This window comes from Crocodylus porosus, unplaced genomic scaffold (genome assembly GCF_001723895.1).
Source record: "Crocodylus porosus isolate Cpor-Errol unplaced genomic scaffold, CroPor_comp1, whole genome shotgun sequence".
NCBI classification, from domain to species: domain Eukaryota; kingdom Metazoa; phylum Chordata; order Crocodylia; family Crocodylidae; genus Crocodylus; species Crocodylus porosus.
Window position 1 is genome coordinate 13,228 of NW_017728894.1, and position 15,281 is coordinate 28,508.

At 62.0% G+C, this 15,281-nt stretch overlaps 3 protein-coding genes and 2 long non-coding RNA genes across 5 annotated transcripts in view; 2 read left to right on the forward strand and 3 right to left on the reverse strand.

Moving 5' to 3' along the window:
- LOC109324368 overlaps positions 1–2,586 on the reverse strand; it is a 13,569-nt gene extending 10,983 nt beyond the window's left edge. Inside the window, exon 1 of the long non-coding RNA XR_002104919.1 lies at positions 2,514–2,586. This is a non-coding gene — a long non-coding RNA (uncharacterized LOC109324368). The remainder of the gene's footprint in view (positions 1–2,513) is intronic.
- Positions 1–3,490, forward strand: part of LOC109324357 (17-beta-hydroxysteroid dehydrogenase type 6-like) — a 4,292-nt gene extending 802 nt beyond the window's left edge. The window contains exons 2-5 of the mRNA XM_019556352.1: positions 1–93; positions 889–1,147; positions 1,840–2,003; positions 2,470–3,490. The exon at positions 1–93 is cut by the window's left edge and continues 44 nt beyond it. Coding sequence (XP_019411897.1) covers positions 1–93; positions 889–1,147; positions 1,840–2,003; positions 2,470–2,687 — 734 coding nt within the window. The 3' untranslated portion in view covers positions 2,688–3,490. The remainder of the gene's footprint in view (positions 94–888; positions 1,148–1,839; positions 2,004–2,469) is intronic.
- Positions 3,491–3,572: 82 nt separating this feature from the next.
- Positions 3,573–5,361, reverse strand: LOC109324376. The gene is made up of 3 exons (XR_002104923.1): positions 5,142–5,361; positions 4,852–4,998; positions 3,573–3,768 (listed from the first exon to the last, which is right to left on the reverse strand). It is a non-coding gene; the product is annotated as an uncharacterized LOC109324376 (long non-coding RNA).
- A 1,724-nt stretch (positions 5,362–7,085) lies between these two features.
- GPR182 (G protein-coupled receptor 182) lies at positions 7,086–10,421 on the forward strand. The gene is made up of 2 exons (XM_019556324.1): positions 7,086–7,332; positions 7,917–10,421. Exon 2 carries the CDS (start codon positions 7,925–7,927, stop codon positions 9,017–9,019), a length of 1,095 nt encoding a protein of 364 aa, XP_019411869.1. The 5' UTR covers positions 7,086–7,332; positions 7,917–7,924; the 3' UTR covers positions 9,020–10,421.
- A 502-nt stretch (positions 10,422–10,923) lies between these two features.
- ZBTB39 (zinc finger and BTB domain containing 39) lies at positions 10,924–15,107 on the reverse strand. Its single transcript, XM_019556313.1, has one exon. It carries the CDS (start codon positions 15,010–15,012, stop codon positions 12,883–12,885), a length of 2,130 nt encoding a protein of 709 aa, XP_019411858.1. The 5' UTR covers positions 15,013–15,107; the 3' UTR covers positions 10,924–12,882.
- Positions 15,108–15,281: the final 174 nt, after the last annotated feature.

The window sequence follows — 15,281 nt, forward strand, 5'->3', positions numbered from 1 at the left end:
CGGGGAGGCTGCAGACGGCGATCCTGGACGTCACCCGCTCCGACAGCATCGCCGCGGCCACCGCCTGGGTGAAGGGGCAGGTGGGGGACCGAGGTGAGGCCTGGCACTGCCCTCTGCTCCGTGCAGGGGGCTAGTTCTGGGCTGGTCCCCATCCAGCTGAGCCCTGATCCAGGCTCTGTGGCCCTGGCAGAGACTACAGCTGTGGAAGGAGCAGGGAAGGGGGTCACCAGGTCCCAAAAGAGGATGCTAGTATTGGAGAGTGGTGTTCTCTGGAAGGAGGGTGGGTGGGTGCGTGTCAGCACAGCTGGGGAGGAGGGTGGCCTGGGCCTGCCCCCCTCTGAATCCTCCTAGGGAGACAGGGCAATGGGCCAGGCCACCCTATTGCACTCACCCCCAAGACCCTGGCTGTGTTTGCTGAACCGAGAGGGCAGCTCAGCTGCATCCTCATGCCCAGCTTTGCTGCTCCTCTCCGCCTACTCTGTCTCTGGCCACCCCTGGACACAGTCCCATCTGTCTCACGGCAAAGCAGGAGGCAGGGCCCAAGCAGCAGGTAATGCCTACAGAGGGGCATTTGTAGCAGGAGTGCAGGACACTAGAAAGCACACAAAAAAGAGGCTTGCCAGGCCTGACTGGCTGAGACGGTGGTTGCAAGAGAAACAGGAAGGTTTTAGTGGCTCAAGTCAGCCTTGCTTTCCCATAGGCCTGGACCAAGCATGGCAGCTCTCGCAGTCTCACAGACAATAAGCGTGATATCTTTTTATTGGCTGAGAAATCCAATTTTTCGCAGTATCCAGCAAAGATGTTCACTTTACTCCACTCACAAGCGCAGGGGAACAACCAAGCCACAGACTGAGCCCCCCCAGAGCTCTCATGGTTTCCCCTCCCCAGGGCTCTGGGGCTTGGTGAACAACGCTGGCATCGGGACCCCCACTGCCCCCAGCGAGTGGCTGAGCAAGGCCGACTTCGTCAGGGTGCTGGAGGTGAACCTGGTGGGACTGATCGAGGTGACGCTGAGCCTGCTGCCCCTGGTGCGCAGAGCCCGGGGCCGCGTCATCAACATGGCCAGCGTGATGGGCAGAGTGGCGGCCTTGGGGGGCGGATACTGCCCTGCCAAGTACGGCGTGGAGGCCTTCTCCGACAGCCTGAGGTACCCAGATGCGTCCCCTGCCCTTTGTTTCCTCAGCCCAAGGCTTTCACCTGCTGCTTCGCCTGCTCTCTTTGCTTGGCCTTTGTGCGGCATGAATCAGTCATCAGCTCCCCGATTTGCATACGTGTGCTGCATACAGAGGAGGGAGCTCCTTTGCTCACGGGCAGCCGCCGCCATGGAGAGAGCCGCACTGTCACGTACCATCAGATTATAGAACTGCAGAGAATCAGAGCTGGCAGCAAGCTCCAGAGGTCACACCGAGTCCAACCCCCTGCCCGAGGCAGGATCAGTCCTGTCCACATGAATCTCTTATCCAACCTCTTAGCAAAAGGATCATCAACCCGACACAACCCCAGACACCCGAACCTGCCACAGGGAAAGCAGGCGGACCGTGGCAGCCAGCATCCTGCTGCTGCAAAGGGTGTTGATATACTCTTGAGCGATCCCGGGGGAGGCTGTGCCCCTGCTACAGAGGAAGACAGACCCCTTTGACCAGGGGGTAAAATTCCCTCCTGATCCCAAATCTGACCCTGAGCAGAGCAGCAAGACCCTCTAGCCAGGTTTGCGTTCCAGCAGGAGCGCTGGCACAGCCCAGTCGCCATCCACAGCCTGGGCTGCAGGGCCTCCGAGGGGGCAGGTATTGAAGAAGGCTCCAGCTCAGCCTTGGGGTCACCCTGCCGGTTCCATTCCAGGCGCGAGCTCCACAATTTCGGGGTCAAGGTCTCCATCATCGAGCCAGGTGCTTTTGAGACATCACTCGTCAGTGCCCAGAGCCTGCAGCAGAGCCTGGAGCAGATGTGGAGCCACATCCCTGCTGATGTCAGAGAGGCCTACGGGCAGCAGTTCTTTGACCACTGTGAGTCTGAGGGGCAGATCCCTGGCACTGGGGTGCCAATGGGATGCCAGAGGTATCCCATGGGGGGGATCAATGCTGGGTGAGGGCAGGGAGCAGCCTGGGGAAGGGTGTCTGGTGGAGACCCTAGCCCTATGGAGACCAAGCCCAGCCGCAGCAGTGGGAGCAACGCCAGAGCCTCCAGCCAACCCTGGGTACCCACTGCCCACGCAGCATCCCATGACACCCAGAGCTGTGTTCATGCTGCCATGCGTATGCACACGGGCTGTACTGCTGCTGCCCTCTGCGGGGCAGAGCCGGGATGACGCAGCCATGTATGTAGCCTCAGCCCTGCCCTGCCCAAGCTGCCAGCCCAGCCCCTGTCCCTGCTGCTGTGATGGTGCCCAGCCTGTTCCAGGGCTCCCCTCTCCCTTGTGCTTCTTGCCCCAGCCTGGCCAGGCTGCTCACTGCTGGACTTTCCTCTGCACAGACCAAAAGGTTATGCAGAGGTTCTTCCACTTGGCCAGCCGCAACCTCCGCCTGGTCACCGACGCCATGGAGCACGCGCTGACAGCCCAGCACCCCCGCACCCGCTACTCCTGCGGCTGGGACGCCAAGCTCTTCTACCTGCCCGTCTCCTACCTGCCGGCCTCGTGGGCAGACTTCCTGCTGACCCGCAGAATGCCCAAGCCTGCCCAGGGCATCTAGGCAGCGAAGTGCCTCTGAGCCAGGAGGGGCAGCGAAGATGCCTTGGTTGGAACGGGAGTGTCTTTGTGCCAGGCACGTGATGCTCGATGTCTCTTCACTGGCTTCCACATGACCACAGCGGAGGCTTGGCTCTGAGAGTGAGGAAGCTACAGATGGCAGCCCTATACCCTCTCTCACCCTTTCAAATCCAGCTGCTTGAAGTAGCCAGGGGTCTTTACATCTCATGCACTTCAGCCCCTTGGATGCTACTGATGGCAAGAGCCTGGTGGGCTGCCTGTCAGCACCGGGTCTACTGTCTGTACAGCTGTCTCCCAGTCTCAGGTACTTAGCCACATGCTCCTGTTGGGCTTCTCAGTGAAAAGCAATATGTCGCCAGTGGGGAAAAATATGTATATGGGGCTTTGGGATGAAAAATAAAGTAGCAAAGCTCCTAGCTTCACTGGAGACCAAAAGAGTCTCTACTAACATCCTATGGTTGAACTGGGCTGATGGGGTGGGGGTAGGGGGGTGCATTTATAATGGTTATAAATCACCATTATAACATCAAAGGGATCCCAGAAACATGCATATCTATATATAAATTCAAAGCAGAGTCTGGATCTTTTTGGGTTTAGGTGTCGTCACTCCTTTACCCCCTTGTGTCTCAGCTTTCCCCAGTCACTTCTGGTCTCACCTGCCAAGCTGAGGCTCCCACATCTCTGAGAGGAAGAAAAGCCATAACATTTGGGCTTCCAGGTGTCTTGTATCTGCAGACCCTCCAGAACCACAGGGACAAAAGCTTAATGAAGCAGCTTAGGCCCTCCTGTAACTCCCAGCTGCACTAGTGCTTTTCTAGAGAAGGTATCCCAGGCTGGCCCCATGGGGTGTAAGAGGGTCTGGCTCTCACCTGGGCTCTGGTCGGCAGGACCCAGGCAGCATGTCACGCAGCTCTGGCTGGAAGGGATTCAGGCAGCTGAATCCAGGTGAGTTCCACCTCTTCCAGCATCCAAGGGAGTTGGAAACAGATGAATTCCTGCCTCAAGACAGCAGCTTTGTGCTTCCCAGGACAGTCCCAGGGAAGCTGCGGCACGCTGGCAAGACCCTAGGAAGGAGGTTTAAAGCACTAGCTCAGTGCTGTACTCTCCTGCCAGGGGCTTGGAGAGAGGAGCTGGAGCTCAGCAAGCCCAGGATGGGACCTCAGCTGTGGCTTAGGGGGGTGGAGGCAGAAACTCCATGCCAGTGGCTAATGAAGAGCTCAGATGGGCCAGGTCAGGTTTGGGAGTGTGGGTGGGTTTCATAGAGGGCTGCTTTGAGCCCTGGGACATCTCCCATAGAGGCTGAGTCACCCTTGCAGTGAGGAAAGCTGAAAGTCCCTGGTTGGCAGCTGGGCTGGGAAGGGCCCACCCCTTTTCCACAGTGCCAAGGGTGCTCTTTACCTAGCCAGGTGCCTTAAACAGGACCTGAATGAGATGGGAGAAGGGGAGAAACCAGTTATGCCACTGGTGCCACCTCAGCAGATCCCAACTACTGCCAGGCAAAGCCCGTGCCACGGAGTTGGCGATGACGTTGCGATGGCTCCAGGAGTGGCACCACCAGGCCACAGCAGAGGGCAGGGGCTGGGAGTGTGGATGTGTGCAGGGATGTTGCCAGGGGTCTGCAGGCAACAGGTAGCTCTGGTCTGGTCTCCACTTCCCCATGGCCTTGGGGGAGCCTATACCCCATGGGGAATTCAGAGGGGCCATGCCCACCCCAACCCCAACCAGGCCTGCGGGCACAGTCCTGTCCTTGCCAGGGGCAGCTGCTGGACCTTCCTACCTTGAGCCCAGGGAGCTTCTAGCTGGAGCAGGGCAGGGCTGAGGCCATGCATGTGGCAGCACCATCCCCACTCTGCCCCGCAGAGGGCAGCAGTGGCACAGCCCACGTGTGCACAGATGGCAGCGTGAACTTGCCCCTGGGTATCCACAGGATACTGCAAGTACAGAGGGCACCAAGATGGGCTGGGCGCCCTGGTGCTCTCCTGTTGCTGTGGCTGGGCTCAGTGCCCGCAGGGCTAGGATCTGCAGCAGAAACCCACTCCCCAGGCTGCTCCCTGCCCTCTCCAGGCAACAATCCCCCCATGGGGGTCACATCTTCTGACATCATACCATTGGCACCCTGGGGCCTGCGACCTGCCCTGTGGACTTACAGTGGCTGAAGTACTGCTGCCTGTAAGTCTCTGGGGAGGGGCACATGGCCCTGCACTTGCTCCTGGCTATTCAGCATACACTGGGCACCTTGGAAGCCGGCTGGCTCGACCATGGAGATCTTGACCTTGAAGTCTTGGAGCTTGCACCTGGAATAGAATTGGCAGGGTGAACCTGGGGCGTGAGCATGGTCTTGGGCTGAGCTGTGGTCCCACCACGCACCCCTCCCAAGCACCCAGCTTTCCCAAGGCCCACCCCGCAACCCAGGACATCTGTGTTGCTGGGCTCCTACCTGCCAGGCAGTCTGGACCCCAGCTCAGAGCCATGCGGTCCCCTGCAGGCACCTGCACAGTGCAGGGCACAGGAGGTCAGTGGTGGTTGCTGGGCTGGGCTGAGACTCAGGAGAAGCCGGGGTAGAGGGTCCCATGCTCCAGGCCTTGCAGGGGGGTTCATGCATGCAGCCCTTTCCCGGCCCAGGCTCTGGCACCCCTGCTGAGCTGTGGAAATTGAGATGCGGGAAGACAATAGGAGGAAGATCATTAGTGCAAAGCGAAGCAAGATCCATGCTGGAGCCAGGAAGCTCAGCTCAGACTCTGTTTGAGGAAGGGGAACAGGAGAGAGATGGAGGCTAAGGCTGGGGCTGGGGCTGGGGCTGGGGCTGGGGCCAACAGTTGGGGGCTCTGGGCCTGCTGGCTGCCAGGAGCAGGTAAGCACAGAGGGGCTGCGGGTCCAAATGCAGGGAGCAAGGAGTGACCCCAGTGCTGGCCGTGTCCCTCTGACCCAAAGTGCTGACTTGGTTGGGAGGGCAAGGTCAGGCTCCCCCAGCCCTTATCAGCCTTCCCTTCTTGCCTTCCTGCAGGCCGAGCCCGTGACCCCCGCGCCTGGGGCCATAGGAGCTTTCCGGAGAGGAAACCGCCCTTCCCACTTATCTCTTGCAAACACTGAGCGCCCAGCTCTGAAGGCCACAGGGTAGGATGTCTCCCCCCAGGATTGGCAGCTGGGAGCCATCTCCCCAGGACCAGATGGGACACCAAGCACAGCTGAGCCGAGACCTCCCCACAACACAACCCGCCCCCCTCTGCCCCCATGGCTGGGGTGTCAGGTTTTAACCCCCTTCCAGCCCTTTAACCCCACTCCGGCCCATGGAGGGTGTGGAGGTGGGTGCAGCCTGGAGCAGGGGAGAGGGGCAAGGAGCAAGGACTCCCAGGTTCCTCTGCATGACAGGACTCAGGCTACCTGGGGCAGTGTATTCCATGGCTCCCTGCCTCAGTTTCCCCCCAGGGGCTTCCCAGCCTGGCAGGTGGGGAGGAGAGCCAGTGCGGGCACAGCAAAAACGGTCCTCAGGGAACATGGTGGCATGGTCAGGAACAGCCTCTCTGGTGGAGGAACAAAGGGTTCCTGTTTGCAGCTGGGCTGGCCCTGATCCACAGGCCACGGTGCTGTGATGGTCCCGGCTCTTGGCACGTCCGTCCCAGCGGGGCCTTCCTTCCGTGTGGGCGTCACTCCCACTGTCTTGTCTGTGCTTGGAAAGGAGATTTCCAGGAATTGTTTTGGGGCCTCCGTGAACCGTGTTCTCTTGCCCCGGGGCCCGGACCCCCCCCCGCCTTCCCTCCAAACTGCAGAGCCAGCAGGTTCGAGTGACTGGTGGCTGCTGCTTCCCCCTGGCCCTGGTGCTGGTTCTCCAGGCTGCGCTGGGACCCCATTCCACACACAAAGCTCCCAGGTGCTACAACGTACAGGCAGGCCAGGCCCCTCTCCCTTGCCCGTCCAGAGAGGCGGCATGGCGGTGCCTTGTCCCACCCCAGAGGTAGCTGCATTAGGGTGTTACAGGCCTCTCTGGAGGTGCTGATGGTGTGTGAAAGTCCCTGGGGGGATGGGAAAAAGCCTTGAGCAGACACCCCTAGACTGGATCCCCATAAGCTGGGGAGGCAGGAGCCGGGACATCCCGGGACTCCAGGAGCTGGGGGGTTTTGCCCACCTGGAGCCATCCTAACTCAGCCTGGAGCCAGTGGCTGCCTGCCACCCAGCTGGCTTCCTCCTACGTGGTAAAAAGCTCCTTCCAGTGGGGTGGGGGAGGCCTGAGCCTGGGGTACAGAGATGCCCACATGCCAGCAGAGCTGTCAGAAGAGACCTTTAATAGGTGAAATACACAGGGATGTGATGGGGGGGGTCTCATAGGAAAGGGGGGTTGCAGCTCTGATCGGGGACAGGTTGTCCAGGGAGCCAGGGAGAGGGGCTGGAGATCAAGGACTGGGTGCCAGCTCCACTCTCCCCCAGTCCCACCCTGGGGATCCCCAGCTGAGAGCAAACACCTGCCCTGGCCCCGCCTGCAGCATGGTGAACCCTGGCTGGGGCAGGATGTCAGGCTGGGCTGTGCATTTCCTGCCAAGAGGAGGCAGCCGGCCCCCCGCGGTCCCCACACCAGACTCCAGCTCCAGCCACCGCCAGGACCAGCCACTGCCGCAACTCTTTCGTGCAGCCTGGTGAGAACCCCCCATGTCCCATGCCAGCCCCAGGACTCCTGGGGCAGCAATGCTGCCCCCACCCTGCAACACCCAGTGCCTCCTCTGCAGGGATCACTGTCTTTGCCCCCAGGGAGGCTCCATCCCAGGACAATCTGGATCCCAGGGCAGCGGCTGCAGCTCAGACTGCATCCATTGCAAGCCATCACAGAGCTCTGGAGACTGCCCCCGGGCTAGGAGCTCCTCTCCCCGGGGTTCACGCCCCAAGCGCTGGAGCTGCTGCTGGTTCCTGGGGCAAGTATGGCAGGCAGCAGGGTCTGGCCAAGCTCCTTGCTGGCCTGGCTGGCAGTGCCCCATGCCTGTTCCTCCCCAGCCCTGCAAGGTGCCTGGGGCATCTCCATGCAGCAACCTGGAGTCTCCCGGGAGAAATCAGGCACCAGCTGGGGACCTGTCCGTCCTCCTAGCTTTGCCCACATATAGACCCCCCCAGCCAGGCAGACCTGCAGCATGCTGGAGACAGCAGGGGGGGCTGCTGGGGGGTGTGGAGGGGTGGAGGAAGGATCCTGGCTCCGGCAGCTGTTCATCACGTCCCCCTGTCTCTCCAGCCACCACCATGGCCGAGGTGACACCCACGCCTGCAGGGACACTGATGCCGTGGGGAGACGGGGACTACCACAACTGGACGGAGCTGCTGCACCTCTTCAACCTCACCTTCACCTACTGTGAGGTCCCCCTGGACGAGAATGTCAAGCGGGTGGTGCTGTTTGTCCTCTACCTGCTCATCTTCGTGGTGGGGCTGGTGGAGAACCTGCTGGTGATCTGGGTCAACTGGCAGCACCGGGCGGGCCGCAACCTGATCAACCTCTATGTGCTCAATATGGCCGTGGCCGACCTGGGAGTGCTGCTTTCACTGCCCGTCTGGATGCTGGAGGTGACGCTGGACTACAGGTGGCTGTGGGGCAGCTTCCTGTGCCACTTCACCCACTACTTCTACTTCACCAACATGTACGCCAGCATCTTCCTGCTCACCGCGCTCAGTGTGGACCGCTACGTGTCCCTCACCGGCACCTCCACCTTCTGGTGTCAGCACCAGCACCGTGGCCGCCGCCTGCTCTGCGCCGGCCTTTGGCTCGTGGCCGGCCTCATCCCCTTCCTGGAGGTAACTCACATGAAGCTGGTGAACAGCAGTGACCCTGTGTGCGTTTTCTTGGCACCTTTCGAGACCTATGATGAGTGGGCGCTGGCTGCCAGCCTGGTGGCCACCGTGGTGGGGTTCCTGGTGCCCTTCCCCATCATCGCCATCTGCAACATCCTGACAGCCCGGCATGTGCGGCGTTGCAAGCCAGAGAGCCGGCGGCACCAGCTGGTGGTCTACGCCTATGTGGGGGCCTTCCTGCTTAGCTGGCTGCCCTTCCACGTCATGCTGACACTGCTGACGCTGGAAGGCAGCCACATCTTCCTGCACTGCCACGTGGCCCAGGTGCTCTACTTCTTCTACGAGATCATCGACTGCTTCACGCTGCTGCACTGCGTCGTCAACCCGCTGCTCTACAACTTCCTCAGCAAGGGTTTCCGCGCCCGCCTTGCCTCCGCTGTGGTCAAGTACATCCCCAAGGAGCAGATCCGGGCGCGTGGCAGGGATGCCTCCTCCTCCTCCAGCACCCAGCACTCCATCATCATCACCAAGGACGCCGGGGGGCCCAATTAGGCAGGGTCGCCAGTCCGGGGTAGGGGAAGAAGTGGGGGGCCCCAGTGTCCTGGATCTGCTGGTGATGGGAGATGCACCCCCCCCACACACCCTATCCATGCTCCTGGGGACCAAGCTGATGCTTTGCTTTAAATAGGCGCTACCAGTCACGAAAGGGGACTACAGGCAAAGGGAAGACGAGGTGTCTTGGGGGCTGTGGGCATATTGCCCCAGACCTCTTGAAACTCAGAGCCAGAAAGAGGCAGCTGACCAGGGTAGAGCCGCACCTTCTAGGCGAGCCGCCAAATCTCGTGCATCTCTGATTCAGGGCAAGACAGGGACTTCCTGGCTCCGGAGCTGCAGGGCACGAGGATGTACCCGTACCCCTGGTGCTGGAGGCAACTCCAGCTCAGAGCTGCTATTGGCAGCCTTTCCTCCATCTGGGATCTGACCCTACCCTCTCCCACTGCTCCTGCCTTCCACTGGCACCTGAGCCCCTACGGGCCAGGCCCACACAGCCCCCTCGTGCTTCAGGCTGTGGAAGAGAGCTGCAGCTGCCCCCCTTGCCTCCTAGCACCGGGCAGAATTGAGCCCTGCGGCCCCGACAGGACTTGGCTGGGGGAAGCGGCACTGCTTTCACCCCAGCCCTGACACATAGGACCTGCTTCTATTGGCCCCCTGCTCCCACAGTGCCCCGGAGCTGTTAGGGGCAGGGGCAGCCATTGGCTCCCCCTGCCCTGGGACCAGGCCCTTGCAGGTTGGGGCAGGAAGAGACCTAGCTCAGGGCCATACGTGACACACTGCCAAGGGCCTCTGCTTTGCAGCCACTGGGACCTTCCACCAAGACTCTGTTGGCCCCCAACAACCCCCAGCCCCTTCTGTTACCCTGTCCCAGACTAATACAGCCCTTACACATAGATACCGTGCGGCCAGCAGCCCTGGGCTCCTTGGCACATGTGGCCTGGTGCAGGGAGGCAACACAGCACTGTGGTCTCCCCCTTTGCTGGGTGTGGCGTGCAAGCTGGGGGGGTGGGGAAATGGGGGCAAAGGGGCAGAGGGGAATCCCAGGGTAGCAGAACCTTGCCTAGGTTAGCCAGGCAGAGCAGCCGCTTGCGGCAGAGGCTTTGTGGCAATGGGTGCATGCGGTGCCCAATGCCTGGGCTCCGCGTCACACAACGGGGCGGCTGAGACCATGGGCAGGGAGTGCACTCACCAGGCCTTGGTGCGTAGCTCCTGTCCACCGGTGCCTCCCGGACACGTCTTGGCTCCACCACCACTTCCTACATCTACCAGGGTCTTCTGCGGTGACCAGTAGTCCCCGATCAGAGCTGTGACCCCCCACTTCCCTATAAGACCCGGCTGCCCCCCACCTGCTGTCACAGCCCTGTGTATTTCACCTATTAAAGGTCTCTTCTGAAAGCCCTGCTGGCATCTCTGTACCCCGGGCTCAGGCCTCCCCCACCCCCAGACCTCAGTTCATCGTCACTGCACTGCTCCCCAGCTGGGGAAGGGGGCCATGCCATGCCAGTGCTCTCACCCTTGCCTGGCTGCCGGCCAAGGCCAGTGGCACGCTGCTCTCACTCCCCACATAGCCCTTTTCCTCCCCGTGGAGCAGCACTAGGCCTGGGGCACCAAGAAGCCTCCCCAGGAAATCCCACCCCGGCAAATCATGCATCCCAGTGAACCACAGGAGACTGGCTGGTGCCCCCCAGCCTGGGCTCTGAGCCTCTATTACCATCCCCTAGGGTCTGTCCTGCCCCAGAGCAGTCAGACCCTGTCCCAACCCCAAAAGCCCAGGGTGCGTTCAACTTCTGCCCCCTGGGATGGGGGGGAAGGAAAACAGTAGTACAGAGCAGCCCCAAGGTGGCTCTACTGCCCTTGAACCGCCAGGCACAAGAATGAAGCAAAGCTGGGCCAGGCAGGCGCTGTTTTCCATTTTATTATTCTAAATAAACCCACACTTTGTGCCGAGCGAGGGGTGTAGAAAAGGACACGACGGACACGGCGGCTGGACAGTGACGGGGGGAGAGGGGGGGTTACAAAATATACAAAACTCTACAGCCAAGAGGAACCACGTACACAGCAGGAGGCCAGGCCGGAGGGGCAGGGCAGGGGTGGGGGCAGGCAGTGCTTGTGAGGCATCCACGTCTGGCTGGAGAGAGCTCGGGCCCACGCGCTGCGGCCCCTTGCCGGGCAGCATTGTTGCAGGGGAAGGCAAGGGTAGGACTCCACTAGGATCAGGACCGGACAGCTAACCCCACCATCCCCTGCCCTGAGGGCCCGGCGCTCCATGGCCACATGGCCCCAGCCTCCCCCGTGAGGTAGGAATTCTTTACTGTCCCCCGGTTGCCCACAGGCAGGGAAACCGAGGCAGAGAGGTGCACGGACTGCCAGAGACCACCGCAGAGTCACTGGCGGAGCAAAAGCAGGGAACCCAGGAGTCTGGCCTCCCTGGGCACACCTTCCTGCCCCATTAGCAATAGTGTTTTGCTTCCACAGTACACGGGAGGATGGAGCTGCCCAGCCTGGGAGCTGGCTTCGAGAATGGTGGGCATCTGCAGGATGCGCCCCATCTCCCCAGACTTGGCCACCTGTGGGAGCTCTGCGCTGCCAGGAGCTCATCTACCAGCTGAAAGCTGGTCTTGGCAGGGGCCCAAGCTGGTTAGTGTTACATGCACAATCGCAGACTCCCCCAGAGGCTCCTGCAAAGGCAGGACTGGTTCTTTGCATCACGGGAAAGCAGGGCCAGAAGAGACCAGACCCAGTGGGGTCACTTGGCGCTAGAGTGGGATAAAGGGCACCCTAGGACACTGCCCATCACAGGAGCTCTCTGCCAACCGGATAGGAGCCAGCACTGCACCGTGCTCCAGGGAGGTAGGTCAGTAGGTAGGTACCACAAGTATTACTGCCCCCGTTTTACAGACGGGGAAACTGAGGCAAAAGAGGTGAGATGGCCTCCCCACAGCCACAGCGGAGAGGACCCCAGGCCATGCGGGCTCAGCGCTGCCCGGGGCAGGGGTGGCTCCCATGGGCTCCTCAGGGAAAGGGTCTGCGACCAGCTCGCTCGGCTTCCTAATGGCGCATGTGGCTGGGCGCCAGGCACCGGGGCCGGGCACAGCCTGCGTGAGGTAGTACGAGTTACCCAGGGTGGCAGGCCCTGGCGGGCACCTGCAACATTCAATCCTCCCCCCACACCCCTGCCCCCAGGGGCATCACATGGGGATCCTTCCCCCCACCAACGCTGCAGAGCTGGCAGGGATGGGGCCTGGCTTCGAGGCAGCACAAGTACAACACAATAATCCCCCATTCTCTGGAGTGGGAAGAGGGGAAGCAGCCAGCTCTGGAGCAGGTAGGCGCCGTCTCCCCTCCACCTCCCTTGCTCTCGAACAGCACTGGCACTGTGACAACACTGGCACTGGGAGGCCGTGGCTCACCCTCCCTAGGTCCATTGGTCCCCCCCACTCCAGAGAGGTAAGGCCAAGGCCAGGGCTGAGACAGGACTTCCTCTGGCAGCAGCAAAGGCCCAGCCCCAGGTAGTGTGCGTGTACCCAGCTTTGCCCTCCCATCCCCCAGCTTTGCCCTTCAGGGCCAGGCATCAGAGCCTTAGCAGCAGGAACCTGGGTGAGGTCTTGTGCCACGCAGGCTGGGAGAGAGACGGCTCCTCACTATTCCCCAAACCCAGTGGGGAGCACCCAACACGGAGCCCGGTGGCTGCTCCATGGCCCAACACAGAGCTACCGACACAACAGGCCTCTCGGGAGATCCAACTGATGACCCCCCTGCTCACCCCCCACTGGCCACAGGAGGTGGGTCCCAGCCACGCCACCCATGAGAGTGAAGGAACAAGGCTGTGGCCCTGGGGTGCCTGTGTGGCTCCTCCCCGATCAGCTCTCAGCACCCTTTTCAGCCTCTTTGGAGTGGATAATGTACATGAACGTCTGCTCAATGGTGAAGTCGGGCGGGAGGCTGCCCTTGTGCACGCCGATGTGCTTGCTCATGAGGTTGAGGGTGGAGCTGTAGTGCCCGCAGACCGTGCAGCGGTACATGAGGGCACCCGCATGCGTCTTGAGGTGGCACTTGATGGTGGAGCGGCCGCGGAAGAACTTGTGGCAGACCTTGCACTGGTAGGGCTTCTCGCCCGTGTGGATGCGACGGTGGTAGTTGAACTCGCTAGTGTGGGCAAAGCGCTTGCCACACACCTTGCAGCTGTACTTGCTGTGGCCCGGCTGGCTCGGCGGGCTCAGCTCCTCACCCAGCAGCTCCTCGGGCAGCTTGCGCTTCTGCAGCCCAGGCGGCGGGAGCCGGTCACCAAAGCCGGGCCGCAGCTCCAGGCTCCCGCTGCACTTGTGCTGGCTGACGTGGTAGCGGTAGGCGGCCTCCAGCTTGAAGCTCTGGCCACAGTAGTGGCAGCGGTAGAGGGCCTCCTCCAGGCTCTGGTGCACAGCCATGTGCTTCTCCAGCAGGTGCCGGTCCACGAAGCTGTTGGCACAGACTGAGCAGGAGAAGACAGAGATGCCCAGGTGGGAGAGGCCGTGCCAGAGGAGGCCACAAAGCGAGAGGTGCCGCTGGTCGCACAGCCCACATGCCTGCCCCTTCACGTTGACATGCTCCAGCACATGGCTGCGCACGGCGTGGAAGTCCCGGGGCAGTGCCCGGCCACACGCAGCACAGGCCAGCTCTGTGCCAGATGCCCCAGGCAATGCGCCCAGCTTGCCCAGCAGCAGATCACTGGGGTGGACAATGACGTGGCCGTCAGCCACGCCCTCACGCCGGTGCAGTGTCAGCTGCCATTGGGTGAAGAACTTGGTCTCGCACATGTCGCAGGAAAAGAGGAAGATGCCAATGTGGGACAGGACATGGGTGACACGGGCGTTGCGGTCCTGGAAGTGGGTCTCACACACCTTGCAGTTGCCAGTGAGCAGGTCCACGTGATCGCGCGCGTGCTGCCGGATGAGCTGGATGTTGGGCTCCAGCACCTTGCGGCACACCTGGCAAGGCACCGCACGGCCGTCCCGCCCATCACTCTCAAAGGCCAGCTCCTCCTCGCTGTCGTCGCTCAGCTCAATCACCTCCTCAGGTGCGCCCAGCTCCTCTCCAGCCTCCTCAAAGGCCAGTTCGTCCTCCCCCAGCTCGTCCAGCTGCAGCTCGTCCAGCTGCCCAAAACCTGGCTCCTTGGCATGCTCGCTACTGCTGGCACATGAGTTGCTCCCTGCCGACACGTCCAGCGCAGCGTCGGTGGCAAAGAAGCCACCCTTACCGGGGTCCCCGTTGCTCTGCACCTTGTAGGAGGGGCAGGAACCAGCAACCGTTTTCACGGTGACACTCGTGCTGCCTGAGCCGGGCTGCGCCCCCAGGCTCACAGCAGGGGCAAACTGCCCTGGCAAGTCCTGCTCCTGTTCAGCCTTTGACGGTGCTGGGTGTGGCAGGGGCAGCCCGTGGCCAGCGTCACTCAGGGCATCTTCCTTGCAGCTGCCTGCTGCTTCCCCATGTAAGACATAACCCCGCTCGGAGCCCAAGGGCTCCCCGCTGCCCCGGGCATCCCCCGGAGGCTGGCTCGGGTCCCCCGAGGGGCCACCCAGGGAGCCTGGACGCCCCTCACCTGCCACCAGGGAAGGCTGCTTGGGCACGGCGGTGCTCTCCAGGTCGGGGAAGGTGGAGTGGCAGGCCCGGAGCAGGTCCTCCATGCCCAGCTTCTCAGCCACCTCGTAGATGACGCCCACGTTGATGAGGTCGGTGAAGAGCTCGGCTGTGTACATGAAGCTGAGGATCTTCTCGAAGTTGGCCGGCGTGATGAAGTCCACCACGTAGGTGCGGGCGGCGTCCAGCCCGGCAGCGAGGAAGAGGTTCTGGAAGTAGCCGGCGGCGCAGGCCAGCACGGCCTTGTGGGCGGCAAAGGAGCGGCTGCCCACCACGATGGTCACGTCGCACATGGTCTCCGAGAGCCGGCACTTGTTGAGTTCCCGCAGCAGGTTGTTGGGGTGGTTGGTGCTGTGCAGCTTGATCCTCATGCCCATCTTGGCGGCGGCGCCCGGGCCCCGCCGTCGGCGCCCGGCTCACGCGCTCATCGGAAGGGCTCTGGGGGGGCAAAGGCGAGAGGTTAGCGGCCGGCAGCTCGCGCCAGCTGCATCCTGCCACGCGGAGCCCGTGGCTATCTCCGCCGGGCCTTTGCCGGTGGCCCCCCCCCACGTCAGGGGCTTTCTGAGGATCCCCCCGTCTTGCGCGGGCCGGCCTGTGCCCGGACCACCCGCGGGGGGGTCCTGGCCCAATGCATTTCGGGTAAGGA